The sequence below is a fragment of the Notolepis coatsorum genome (assembly GCF_963971535.1).
Source record: "Notolepis coatsorum genome assembly, chromosome: 15".
Taxonomy (NCBI): domain Eukaryota; kingdom Metazoa; phylum Chordata; class Actinopteri; order Aulopiformes; family Paralepididae; genus Notolepis; species Notolepis coatsorum.
In genome coordinates this window covers 5342544-5357672 of record NC_140179.1, presented here as the reverse complement: position 1 = coordinate 5357672, position 15129 = coordinate 5342544, and the positions used below count along the sequence as shown (strand labels likewise).

Here is a 15129-nt window from a genome sequence, read left to right as displayed (position 1 = left end):
AAGAACTCCCATCTCCTCCTTCCTGCTCGATCACACAGGGCTGAGTTGTGCCGAGGTCCCGCCCCCCTCGCATGGCTTTGCTCTCACTCGAGTGAGGAGGAGCGGAAGACCGCTGGTTCTCCAACATACAGCGGTGTGCTCTTCAGAATGTCCCGGGAGAAACGTTTACTGTACCCCGCAGACATAATAAGCATATAAGCAGTGCTTACTAACGTTATTTCTGACCGAATTAGTCATTAATTTGTCTAGCACAGTCTCTAACAGTGTAACAGTAAGAAGCATTTTGGATAAAAGTATTCTGTACTTCTGTATGACAACAATGTATGCCTTTCAAATGTTAAATGATAAATGATTAAATGATACACAGCGAAATCTACGCTCTCTCATAAATGATTAAATGATACACAGCTAAATCTACGCTCTCTCATAAATTATTAAATGATACACAGCTAAATCTACACTCTCTCACGCCACGGGCTCACTGCTGCATCCTGCTTTCGCCAACGGCAGCGCGCTTGCCGCTGCGGCTGCCGCGGGGGCGTGCCACGGCGTATCACGTGGCCGTCGCGGCCAATCAGGCCAACCCCGGAAATAGAATCCGTTGCGGAAGCGGTACACGCGCCCCCTTCAGGACTTCCACCCTGCCGCCGCCCCCTTCAGGACTTCCACCCTGCCGCCGCCCCCTTCAGGACTTCCACCCTGCCGCCGCCCCCTTCAGGACTTCCACCCTGCCGCCGCCCCCTTCAGGACTTCTACCCTGCCGCCGCCCCCTTCAGGACTTCCACCCTGCCGCCACCCCCTTCAGGACTTCCACCCTGCCGCCGCCCCCTTCAGGACTTCCACCCTGCCGCCGCCCCCTTCAGGACTTCTACCCTGCCGCCGCCCCCTTCAAGACTTCCACCCTGCCGCCGCCCCCTTCAGGACTTCCACCCTGCCGCTCCATAGCGCTTCAGGACTGTCCCGCAGGACGGCGTGGTGCGTCGGCCACCTGCTCAATGCGATGTGCCTCATCACTTATTCTTCATTTCTGTGCTGGAATCTTCCTGCTGGGAAAAGCAAGAGCAACAACAACCAATCAAAGTTTGGCTCCATTCTCCCCCCCGGGGGTGAAGCCATGATGATGCGCCTCGCTGCTTTTGCATGCCAGCAAGAGATGCATCACACGAACACTGTCGCCTATTGGTGGCTCTCTTCTCATATTGCCATAGTTAATGGAGTCTATATGTGGGAAATAAGATAAGATATTCCTTTATTGATCCCCTTGGGGAAATTCGGTATCATAGCAGCATGTGGGAGGGGGGAGGGGGGGATACAGGTAGTATAAGACATACAGGTACAAGTCACACAATTATAGTACAGTGGAGAAGTAAAAAATAAAAATAAAAATAGAATAAAAAGGCAATGTACAATATAATTAACTCTGGACATGCGCATATGGGCAATAAGGTGCGAGATGAGGGTATGTATGCCCTCTCAGTTATTTTGCCCTACAATAAATATAGTTACAAACAATATATAATCTAATAATCTAAATCTAATCTAACTGCTGCTGTGACCCACTGTCACCTCCATTTATATGTAAATACTGATCTGAACGTGCAATGTTACTCACTGTGCCTTGTATATATTATATTGATCTATCTTTACCTTATTTTCTAGCACTTGCTTGTATGTAAATATGTTTAAATTAAGTATTGTGTGATTTTGTGTGAAGGGCGGACTAGCAAAGTAAGATTTTCATTGTATGGCAAACTGTCTGTTTAACTGTGCACATGACAATAAACAATCCTGAATCTTGAATCATATAATCCAAAAAAATATATATATTTTATAAAAATATATGCAATATATAGTCTAATAATCCAATAGTCTAAATCTAATCTAATATATAATAGAAATACAGTGTGTGTGTGTGTGTGTGTGTGTGTGTGTGTGTGTGTGTGTGTGTGTGTGTGTGTGTGTGTGTGTGTGTGTGTGTGTGTGTGTGTGTGTGTGTGTGTGTGCGTGCGTGCGTGCGTGCGTGCGTGTGTGTGTGTGTGTGTGTGTGCTTTTCAAGAATTCCACAGATGTATGGTTGTATGATGTATGGTTGTATGATGTATGGTTGTATGATGTATGGTTGTATGATGTATGGTTGTATGATGTATGGTTGTATGATGTATGGTTGTATGATGTATGGTTGTATGATGTATGGTTGGTTGTATGATGTATGGTTGCATGATGTATGGTTGTATGATGTATGGTTGTATGTTGTATGTTGTATGATGTATGGTTGTATGTTGTATGTTGTATGATGTATGGCTGTATGATGTATGGCTGTATGATGTATGGCTGTATGATGTATGGTTGTATGTTGTATGTTGTATGATGTATGGCTGTATGATGTATGGTTGCATGATGTATGGCTGTATGATGTATGGTTGCATGATGTATGGTTGCATGATGTATGGTTGTATGATGTATGGTTGTATGATGTATGGTTGCATGATGTATGATGTATGGTTGTATGATGTATGGTTGCATGATGTGTGATGTATGGTTGTATGATGTATGGTTGCATGATGTATGTTTGTATGATGTATGGTTGCATGATGTATGGTTGTATGGTTGTATGATGTATGGTTGTATGATGTATGGCTGTATGATGTATGGCTGTATGATGTATGGTTGTATGATGTATGGCTGTATGATGTATGGCTGTATGATGTATGGCTGTATGATGTATGCTTGTATGATGTATGGTTGTATGATGTATGGTTGTATGATGTATGGTTGCATGTTGTATGATGTATGGCTGTATGATGTATGCTTGTATGTATGGTTGTATGATGTATGGTTGTATGATGTATGGTTGCATGTTGTATGGTTGCATGTTGTATGATGTATGGTTGTATGGTGTATGGTTGTATGATGTATGGTTGTATGATGTATGGTTGCATGTTGTATGATGTATGGTTGCATGATGTATGGTTGTATGATGTATGGTTGCATGATGTATGGTTGTATGATGTATGGTTGCATGATGTATGGTTGTATGATGTATGGTTGTATGATGTATGGTTGTATGATGTATGGTTGTATGATGTATGGCTGTATGATGTATGGTTGTATGATGTATGGTTGTATGATGTATGGTTGTATGATGTATGGTTGTATGATGTATGGTTGTATGATGTATGGTTGTATGATGTATGGTTGTATGATGTATGGCTGTATGCTGTATGGTTGTATGATGTATGGTTGTATGATGTATGGTTGCATGATGTATGGCTGTATGATGTATGGTTGTATGATGTATGGTTGTATGATGTCTGGTTGTATGATGTATGGTTGTATGATGTATGGTTGTATGGTGTATGGTTGTATGATGTATGGTTGTATGGTGTATGGTTGTATGATGTATGGTTGTATGATGTATGGTTGTATGATGTATGGTTGTATGATGTATGGTTGTATGATGTGTGGTTGCATGATGTATGGCTGTATGATGTATGGTTGTATGATGTATGGTTGTATGATGTATGGTTGTATGATGTATGGTTGTATGATGTATGGTTGTATGATGTGTGGTTGCATGCCAAAGCCTCCCGCAGGCAGGATCTCTCTTACCAGTTATAGGTCTGTCTTGGTCCAACTGACCTGATCCCAAGGGGAGCATGTCTATGTTCCCCGGGTCCTATGTTCCCCGGGGTCCTATGTTCCCCGGGTTCTATGTTCCCCGCTTTGATTGATTGATTGATTTTAGACCACCAGCCCTGATTCCAAACTCTAACCTTAACCAGTTCGAAAGAGGGCCTACGCTTAACCAGTTAGAAACAAGGCGGACATTAAAAATTTATAAAATGTTCAATCTATTAATCAATCAAAGCGGGGAACATAGAACCCGGGGAACATAGGACCCGGGGAACATAGGGATGATCCCGTCCCAAGTACCACCTCCCTGCCACAGCCTGACCACCGCCGTCAGCTTGTCCTGTGTGCCACGCAGTCACGTTTGATGAGCACGGAACAGCAAGGCTATACTTAGACTGTAACGGTAGGCAATATGCAACTGCTTAGGCTAATCTGCTAGAACGACCGGTACTTGTGCGTGGCAGTCTTGCCAGATCATGTTTGCTGTCCCTCTAAACTACCGGCTTTTCACCGTGAACACTGACAATATTGTGTTCGTAGGAACTGGCTGGAATTTCTCATGTTGTATTTGTGTGTCACATTTATTAGTTACCATTTCTTCAATTCATGATTTTATGGCCAATAATAACTCCAGCCTATAGGACATCATGATGTGGAACAATAATAACTCCAGCCTATACAGGGGTGTAAAAAGTACCCAGAAATTATACTTAAGTGAAAGTATGGCTACCGTCTCAAAATCGTACTCAAGTAAAAGTCAGAGTATCTGGCTGAAAACACACTTGAGTAAAAGTTTAAAAGTTTCTACTTTTAAATGTACTTAAAAGTACTAAAAAGTAAAAGTAAAAACTTTTTTTCTGACTGTCTATTCTTCTGATAGCAGGTGTTTAATCAAAGATCCCCACTTTCTAGTCTTGCACAAGGACCAATCAGCAGGGGTATGGGCGGGTTCATTTTCCATTGATGGGGATTTGATTGGCTGTTTTTAAATAAAGCGCGGCCGCAGGATTAATAACGTTAATGTCAGTTCGGCCAGAGAAACAAATATACTAATTAAAATAGTTGGACCTGCGAGATTTGTACTTTGTACTTTGTAGGTCTGCATTTTAAATGTAAGGAGTAAAAAGTATGTTTTTTTTTCTCTGAAATGTAATTGAGTAAAAGTGCAACTATACAAACCTAATAATACTCGAGTAAAGTACAAATCCCCAAAAACAGTACTTAAGTATTGTAACAAAGTGCAATTACTCAAATACTTTACACCCCTGAGCCTATAGGACATCATGGAACCATAATAACTCCAGCTATAGGACATCATGGAACCATAATAACTCCAGCTATAGGACATCATGGAACCATAATAACTCCAGTCTATAGGACATCATGGAACCATAATAACTCCAGCTATAGGACATCATGGAACCATAATAACTCCAGCTATAGGACATCATGGAACCATAATAACTCCAGCTATAGGACACTGTGACATGGAACAATAATAACTCCAGCACGGTGGCTCAGTGGTTAGCACCTCTGTCTCACAGCAAGAAGGTCCTGGGTTCGAACCCCAGCAGGGGGCCTTTCTGTGTGGAGTTAGCATGTTCTCCCTGTGTGTTCGTGTGGGTTTCCTCCAGGTACTCTGGTTTCCTCCCACACCATAAAGACATGCATGGTAGGCAGGGACTACAGATGAAAACTAGCTTATTAGCAAAAAATCTGGCACATTTACATTGATGTGGAAACTGAAGATGTTCATTAATGTGCACTGTCCCTGGGTAAAAAAAATAAATAAACAAACTTAAATGTAAACTTAAACATGACATGGAACCAAGCAGGTTCTATCCTGGCTGCTCTGCGGCGTCTGACAACCAGAGTGAGTCCTTTGGTGACCTGACTGGGCGTGTGAGGTGAAACTTACTGTAAACACAACTCCTATTTCAGGATGTATAAATGCCACCTACTGTACTGCGTCACACACACACACACACACACACACACACACACACACACACACACACACACACACACACACACACACACACACACACACACACACACACACACACACACGCAGACACTCACACACACACACACACACACACACACACACACACACACACACACACACACACACACACACACACACACACACACACACTCACACAGGCATAATTAAAGCACTTGATGTATTTTGGAGCAGAATGCTGTAGATCAAACAGTTAGATTATAGGATCTCAAATAGCAGAGAAAATCTGCCCTCTGTGGTTTATACTCCTACTGTATAGTTATACTCTCTCTCTCTCTCTCTCTCTCTCTCTCTCTCTCTCTCTCTCTCTCTCTCTCTCTCTCTCTCTCTCTCTCTCTGTCTCTCTGTCTCCTCTCTCTCTGTCTCTCTGTTTCTCTCTCTGACTATCTCTCCCTCTCTTTCTCTCTGTCTTCTCTCTCTCTCATTCTGTCTCTCTCTCTGTTGCTCTCTCTCTCTCTGTTGCTCTCTCTCTCCCTCTCTCCCTCTGTCTCCCCTCTCGCTCTCTCTGTCTCTCTATCCCTCTGATCTGTATTCTCTCTCTCTCTCCCTCTCTCTCTGTCTCATCTCTCTGTCTCTCTCTCCCTCTCTGTCTCTACTCTCTCCCTCTCTGTCTCTCACTTTCTCTCTCTCTATCTCTCTTTCTCTGTCTCTCTTTCTCTCTGTATGTCTGTCTCTCTGTCTGTCTCTCTCTCTCCCTCTCTCTGTCTCTCTCTTTCTCCTCTCCCACTCTCAATTTTCAATTCAAATGGGCTTTATTGACATGGGAAACATATACGTTTACATTGCCAAAGCCAAACAAAACAAACAATCAAACAGAGAAATCAGAAATCAGTGCAGTACAGAAGGAATTTGTATTGTGTGATTGACAGTCTTTATGGTGGTTGTATTCCGTTGGATGTCCTTTTCTTGTCACAGCAGCTCACAAATCTTGCTGCTGTGTTTGCATATTGTTGTATTTCTCCCAGTAGGTATGGGAGTTTTGAGTTGTTTTCCATGTTTTCAAAGTCTCTTTGGGTGTTTGCAATTTGTGGGAAGTATGTCTCTGATGTCTTGGTATAGTGGGCAGGTTGTAGCTCTCTCTCTCTCTTCCTCTCTCTCTCTCTCTCTCTCTCTCTCTCTCTCTCTCTCTCTCTCTCTCTCTCTCTCTCTCTCTCTCTCTCTCTCTCTCTCTCTCTCTCTCTCTCTCTCTCTCTCTCTCTCTCTCTCTCTCTCTAGGTTAGATTACAGGGCATCACTTGGTTGATGGGTTCAGCCCATGCTCTGTGGTTAGCTCACATATAGTTGCCGTACAGCTTAACAACTAGTGGGTTGGTCTCCTAACTTAGATACAAACTCTCTAATCACCACAAGGGCAGGTTTCCCTCTGATGTGGCTGTGTGTGTGTGTGTGTGTGTGTGTGTGTGTGTGTGTGTGTGTGTGTGTGTGTGTGTGTGTGTGTGTGTGTGGGTCTCTGCAGGTCCCCCCTTCAACAACCACCACTAGCTGGGTGTGGGTCCATCTGTCTCTTAACTTCCTGACAGACCAGAGTTATTAAAGACATGTGTCCCCTCAACATCAAGCACTTATAGGACCTACATATTGACATCCTGTATAACTTTCAACAATGGTAAATGGCTGCATTTATATAACAGCTTTTATCCAAAGCGCTTTACAATTTGTTCCTCACATTTTACCCATTCACACACCTGACGGCGGAGGCAACCATGCAAGGTGCCAACCTGCTCATCAGGAGCAGTTAGGGGTTAAGTGTCTTGCTCAAGGACACTTCGACACACTGCTCGGGAGGAGTGGGAATCGAACCGGGAACCTCCAGATAAACAGAGTACTGCTCTACCTACCGAGCCACTGTCGCCCCAACAACAACCTATGTTCACTCACAGATGTTCAGAAGTATTAAACATAAAGATAGGATATATAAACCAGGAGGTCCACAGAGGGGTTATGGTTAGTTGGTATGGTGGAGGTGGTGTAGTTAGGGTTAGCTGATGTGATAGGGTGGTGTAGTTAGGGTTAGCTGATGTGATAGGGTGGTGTAGTTAGGGTTAGCTGATGTGATAGGGTGGTGTAGTTAGGGTTAGCTGATGTGATGGGTGGTGTAGTTAGGGTTAGCTGATGTGATAGGGTGGTGTAGTTAGGGTTAGCTGATGTGATAGGGTGGTGTAGTTAGGGTTAGCTGGTGTGATGGGTGGTGTAGTTAGGGTTAGCTGATGTGATAGGGTGGTGTAGTTAGGGTTAGCTGGTGTGATGGGTGGTGTAGTTAGGGTTAGCTGATGTGATAGGGTGGTGTAGTTAGGGTTAGCTGATGTGATAGGGTGGTGTAGTTAGGGTTAGCTGATGTGATAGGGTGGTGTAGTTAGGGTTAGCTGATGTGATAGGGTGGTGTAGTTAGGGTTAGCTGATGTGATAGGGTGGTGTAGTTAGGGTTAGCTGATGTGATAGGGTGGTGTAGTTAGGGTTAGCTGATGTGATAGGGTGGTGTAGTTAGGGTTAGTTGATGTGATAGGGTGGTGTAGTTAGGGTTAGCTGATGTGATAGGGTGGTGTAGTTAGGGTTAGCTGATGTGATAGGGTGGTGTAGTTAGGGTTAGCTGATGTGATAGGGTGGTGTAGTTAGGGTTAGCTGGTGTGATGGAGGTGGTGTAGTTAGGGTTAGCTGGTATGATGGAGGTGGTGTAGTTAGGGTTAGCTGGTGTGATAGGGTGGTGTAGTTAGGGTTAGCTGGTGTGATAGGGTGGTGTAGTTAGGGTTAGCTGGTGTGATAGGGTGGTGTAGTTAGGGTTAGCTGGTGTGATAGGGTGGTGTAGTTAGGGTTAGCTGGTGTGATAGGGTGGTGTAGTTAGGGTTAGCTGGTGTGATGGAGGTGGTGTAGTTAGGGTTAGCTGGTATGATGGAGGTGGTGTAGTTAGGGTTAGCTGGTGTGATAGGGTGGTGTAGTTAGGGTTAGCTGGTGTGATGGAGGTGGTGTAGTTAGGGTTAGCTGGTATGATGGAGGTGGTGTAGTTAGGGTTAGCTGGTGTGATGGAGGTGGTGTAGTTAGGGTTAGCTGGTATGATAGGTGGTGTAGTTAGGGTTAGGTGGTATGATAGGGTGGTGTAGTTAGGGTTAGCTGGTATGATGGGGTGGTGTAGTTAGGGTTAGCTGGTATGATAGGGTGGTGTAGTTAGGGTTAGCTGGTATGATGGAGGTGGTGTAGTTAGGGTTAGCTGGTATGGTGGAGGTGGTGTAGTTAGGGTTAGCTGGTATGGTGGAGGTGGTGTATTGAGAATTACCCCAGTGCTAAAATCCATTACTAAAAGCCACGTGTGACGTGATAGAAATCAAGGCAAAGATATGCGTTTTCCCCTGCCTTTTCATCCACTTTCTCTATTCGATTAACGGAGAAATGTGGATTATATCTCAATCCCTTTTGCCCACTGACCCAACACCTCATGGCGCTGCCTCTGCTGCTGCTCTGGGACAGTGATGGATTGGATCTGCAGGGTCTGCGGCCAACACCTCAGAAGCAGCACCGGCGCCGCCCTAGTGGTGGTCAGTAAACAACCAAGCTGCAATGTCGAAAATCGTCGTACAATATATTGGACAGGAGCGACCGCCTGGGTCCTCAGTTAAACAGGAGCGACCGCCTGTACTTCTTTTTTTTTTGAGTCGATTATTAATTTCAATAGGGAATATTCGTTGACCGCCCTACAAGTACAATTAGTTACTGCACACTACATCACCCCTGTCTGAGTGGAACATGGAAAGCCAAACTTTCCCCCACTGTACCGAAAACCCGTACCGAACCGTGACTTCAAAACTGAGGTACGTACCGATCCGTGGTTTTTGTGTACCGTTACACCCCTAGTCAGTATGTAATGATGGCCGCATTGATGGGCTCACAGAGTGCATCACAGACTACGTCAACTTTTGTGTGGACTCCAATGTTCCATCTAGGACTGTTACCTGCTACCCTAACAATAAACCATGGGTCACTGAGGACATCAAAGCCCTACTGAACGAAAACAAGAGGGCTTTCAACGCAGGTAACAGGGAGGAGGTCAAACGAGTTCAGGGGCTTCTGAAAAGCAACCTCAGACAGGGCGAAGAGAAATACAGGAGGAAGTTGGAGGGCCAACTGGAGAACAATGACATCAAACAAGTGTGCACTGGAATGCAGACCGTAACCGGCATTAAACCGGCGGGGGGAAGCGGAGTGGATGGAGATGTGGACCGGGCTAATGAGCTAAGTCTGTTTTACAACAGGTTTGATACGGCGGTAGTCAGTAATGATGGCCGCGTTGCCGTTTTCTATCTGAATCTCATGACCCCGATGTCGACCTACACGAAAAGAAGGAGCTGCTGTGATACTTCACATAATTATTTCAACTTGTTGTCCTCGGCTGCTGTGCCAAACCAAATGTTTGAATATCTCCAAATCCAACTCTTCTTGTTGCTAGAGGAACAAAAGGAGACCCCCCTCTTATGACGTGTCATTTTTGTTGGGATAGTTTTAATATCATTATTTTATAGTGCATTTTGTAGTGAATGTGTGGAACAATATGTGAAGCAGGGCGTCGCTGGGAAGGACCATGTGTGCTCTGCCAACCTTCCTCTCTCTCTTCCTTTCTCTCCCCATGTCTCCCCCTTTCCTCCCGCTCTCTCTCCTCTTACCATCTATCTGTCCTGTCTCTCTCCCTTTCCTCTCCCCCTTCCCTCTCCTCCCCTTTCTCTTCCTCTATCTCCTCTCACCATCTATCCATCCTTTCTCTTCCCCTCTCTCTCTCTCCCTCTCTCTCTCTCTCTCTCTTCTCTCTCTCTCTCTCTCTCTCTCTCTCTCTCTCCCTCTCAATTAAATTAAATTCTAATGGCTTTATTGGCATGACGTAACTTGTACCTGTTGCCAAAGCAAATGATTAATATTAACATTAAATATGAATTAGAAAACAGATATCAATGTCAAAGTACATAGAAATACCATCATAAAATATCATCAAAACATAAAACATCAAATATTACAGCATAAATGTGTGTCAGGTGGCTGTCACTCACTGTCCCCCTCTCTCTCTCTCACCATCTATCCATTCTCTCTCTCTCTTCCTCTCTCCTCTCACCATCTATCCATAATCTCACTCTCTCTCTCACTCTCTCTCTCTTCCTCTCTCTCCTCTCACCATCTATCCATAACCTCACTCTCTCTCTCTCACTCTCTCTCTTCCTCTCTCTCTCACCATCTATCCATAATTTCTTTCTCTCTCTCTATCTCTCTCTCTCTCTCTCTCTCTCTCTCTCTCTCTCTCTCTCTCTCTTCCTCTCTCTTCCTCTCTCTCCTCTCACCATCTATCCATAACCTCACTCGCTCTCTCTCACTCTCTCTCTCTTCCTCTCTCTCTCACCATCTATCCATAATTTCTTTCTCTCTCTCTCTCTCTCTCTCTCTCTCTCTCTCTCTCTCTCTCTCTCTCTCTCTCTCTCTCTTCTCTCTTCCTCTCTCTCCTCTCACCATATATCCATAATCTCTCCCCCCCCCCCCCCCCCCCCCCCACAGTCTTGGTGACGGAGGTGGAGTGCGTGCGCGAGGGGTGCCAGTCCGAGACTCTCCGGCGCCTGGCGGGTTCGGTGCCCGAGGGCCAGTGTCTCACGGTGGTCTTCAAGGGGCCCCGCAAGAGCCTGGACCTGCGCTGCCAGAGCGAGGAGGAGGCGCGGCGCTGGGCCCGGGGCCTGCGCACCCTGGCAGGGAGGCTGGACAACATGACGCAGAAGGAGAAGCTCGACCAATATCCTCTTTTTATTTTATCAAATGTTTTTATTTTTTACTTCCACAAAACAAAAACACAACATCAACAATATCAATAATGACACACCAACAATAGTAATAATAATAATGATAAATGAATAAGAGAATAAGATGTGTTATATATAACTCTAGACTAATAATACTAAATAAAAATAAAAAGTAAAAATACAAAAATACCAAAATAACAATGACACCACAAACAACACAAAATACATTAGACATTAGACAGACAGACAGACACATAAGCTCGACCAATATGCTCAAAAAGAACACGCATATAATAATAATAACAATAATACATTTATTTTATATAGCGCCTCACATAATGGTATCTCAAAGCACTTTACAGACATTGCATTACAGAACATGGACAAACACAGAACGTGGACAAACACAGAACGTGGACAAACACAGAACGTGGACAAACACAGAACGTGGACAAACACAGAACATGGACAAACACAGAACGTGGACAAACACAGAACGTGGACAAACACAGAACGTGGACAAACACAGAACGTGGACAAACACAGAACATGGACAAACACAGAACATGGACAAACACAGAACATGGACAAACACAGAACGTGGACAAACACAGAACGTGGACAAACACAGAACATGGACAAACACAGAACATGGACAAACACAGTACGTTCACAGTGACAACATGGTGGACACTACAGAGCAACGGAGACAGCTTAGAGACGAAACAGAGGATATGGAGGTTTGAGTTTAAGCAGGGATGCTCTGATAAAAAAAACATTTTTAATAATAATGATGATAATAATAATAATAATAATAATAATAATAATAATAATAATAATAATAATAATAATAATAATAATAATAATAATAATAATAATAATAATAATATACATATAATATATAATATAATATAATATAACAAAAATAAATTTTATTTAAAGGTGTGTAACATGAGGAAATGTAATAACATTTTCCTTTAGAATGCCTTTGAAATATAATAACACCGGATAATGTAATAACCTTTTCCTTTTGAAGGACTTTCAAATTTAATAAAACCAGATGATGTAATAACCTTTTCCTTTTGAAGGACTTTAAAATGTAATAAAACCAGATAATGTAATAACCTTGTATATTATATCTTGTAGTCTTTGTGGATAGACTGTTGCTTCCTCTAAGACACGCCACGACACGGCAATTTCGGGATCAAACCAGTTTATCAGGGGTCTCAGTGAGAAGGACCAGAAATACCATTTAAAATCAGGGATTGTTAGAACCCGTCCTGTTTTCTACGTTGAGGTTTTCAATGATAAAAATATACTAACGATACTTAATGATACCGTTGTCCGATATTGAGTACCTTACTGATGCGATCTGTTACTACTAATTGATCAGTGTGGATTTAGACCATTGGCATTAGTTAGAGGTCAAAATGATTTCAATTGAATCCATGTTTCCATTCGAGACATCTTGCATGCCTTTTTGTACCAGAAATGCAGAAAATCATGGTCTTTTGCTTTGATTTCGCACATGTTGAACACGGCTCTATGATATTTTAGTATTGGAGAAACTTGGTTACAGATTGACCCTGTTTTAGCATAATATCGGCCCAATATCTGATACCAGTATCTGTATCTGTGCATTCCTACATGTAAAGAAAAAAGCAAAAAAGTGTCTAGCTTTCTTTATAGATAGATACAGAGAGAGAGAGAGAGAGAGAGAGAGAGAGAGAGAGAGAGAGAGAGAGAGAGAGAGAGAGAGAGAGAGAGAGATAGGTAGGTAGGTAGGTAGGTAGGTAGGTAGGTAGGTAGATAGATAGATAGATAGATAGATAGATAGATAGATAGATAGATAGATAGATAGATAGATAGATAGATAGATAGATAGATAGATAGATAGATAGATAGATAGATAGATAGATAGATAGATAGATAGATAGATAGATAGATAGGTAGGTAGGTAGGTAGGTAGGTAGATAGATAGATAGATAGATAGATAGATAGATAGATAGATAGATAGATAGATAGATAGATAGAGAGAGAGAGAGAGAGAGAGAGAGAGAGAGATAGATAGATAGATAGATAGATAGATAGATAGATAGATAGATAGATAGATAGATAGATAGATAGATAGATAGATAGATAGATAGATAGATAGATAGATAGATATATAGATAGAGAGAGTATTTCACTGTATATTTGATCTCACTGCATCGTCCTTCACTGTGTGCGTCACCTGGATCCATGCCTACCTGAGTCGGGCCGACCAGAACCAAGACGGCAAGATGAGCTACGAGGAGGTCCAGACCCTGCTGCAGATGGTCAACGTGGACATCAGTGAACAGTACGCTCACAACCTCTTCCAGGTGAGTCCTCTTCATCATCATCATCATCATCATCATCAGTGAACAGTACGCTCACAACCTCTTCCAGGTGAGTCCTCTTCATCATCATCATCATCATCATCAGTGAACAGTACGCTCACAACCTCTTCCAGGTGAGTCCTCTTCATCATCATCATCATCAGTGAACAGTGAGTCCTCTTCATCATCATCATCATCTTCATCATCATCAGTGAACAGTACGCTCACAACCTCTTCCAGGTGAGTCCTCTTCATCATCATCATCATCATCATCATCATCATCATCAGTGAACAGTACGCTCACAACCTCTTCCAGGTGAGTCCTCTTCATCATCATCATCATCATCATCATCATCATCATCATCATCAGTGAACAGTACGCTCACAACCTCTTCCAGGTGAGTCCTCTTCATCATCATCATCATCATCATCATCATCATCACCATCATCATCATCATCATCATCATCATCAGTGAACAGTGAGACTTCATCATCATCATCATCATCATCAGTGAACAGTACGCACACAACCTCTTCCAGGTGAGTCCTCTTCATCATCATCATCATCATCATCATCATCATCATCATCATCATCAGTGAACAGTGAGACTTCATCATCATCATCATCATCATCAGTGAACAGTACGCACACAACCTCTTCCAGGTGAGACTTCTTCATCATCATCAGTGAACAGTGAGACCTCATCATCATCATCATCATCATCATCATCATCATCATCATCATCATCATCAGTGAACAGTGAGACCTCTTCATCTTCATCATCATCATCAGTGAACAGTACGCTCACAACCTCTTCCAGGTGAGTCCTCTTCATCTTCATCATCATCATCAGTGAACAGTACGCTCACAACCTCTTCCAGGTGAGACCTCTTCTCGTCTCACAAGGCTCTAAGCTACTAAACCTTTCCGTGAGACGTCACAGTGAATGCTCTGCTTCGTGTCATTGCGTCAGTTCACATGCTACACAACCCCGCCCCCCAGAATCACGATGCGCTTCAAATATATATATATGTTTTTTTTCTTTTTTTCTACTTTTTTCTCCCATTTTTCTATTTTTCTCCCATCCCAATTTCGTATCGTCCAATTCTACCCTCCCCTGTCTCGAACGTTGTTAGACCATGCCTCCCACTGGTCGGCTGCAGTGAGGACGAAGCCTTGCATCACGTGTCCCCTCCGGTACTCGAGGAAGCAGCCGTCGCATCTTTTCACCTGTACAGCGCGATCTCTCAGCGGCGGGGGTCTGCGTGGGAGGGACACGCCGCCCCCCGTCGCTTCCTGATTCTGCTGCGCAGGCGCACCAACCGACCTGTAGGAGTCGCTGTCCACAAC

General features: G+C 43.4%; 1 protein-coding gene across 1 annotated transcript in view; it reads left to right on the top strand.

The window, feature by feature from the left end:
- LOC311241929 (1-phosphatidylinositol 4,5-bisphosphate phosphodiesterase delta-3-A-like) overlaps positions 1 to 15129 on the top strand; it is a 64840-nt gene that overhangs the window by 19052 nt on the left and 30659 nt on the right. Inside the window, exons 3-4 of the mRNA XM_084330882.1 lie at positions 11183 to 11411; positions 13652 to 13781. Of these exons, the coding sequence (XP_084187008.1) occupies positions 11183 to 11411; positions 13652 to 13781 (359 nt within the window). The remainder of the gene's footprint in view (positions 1 to 11182; positions 11412 to 13651; positions 13782 to 15129) is intronic.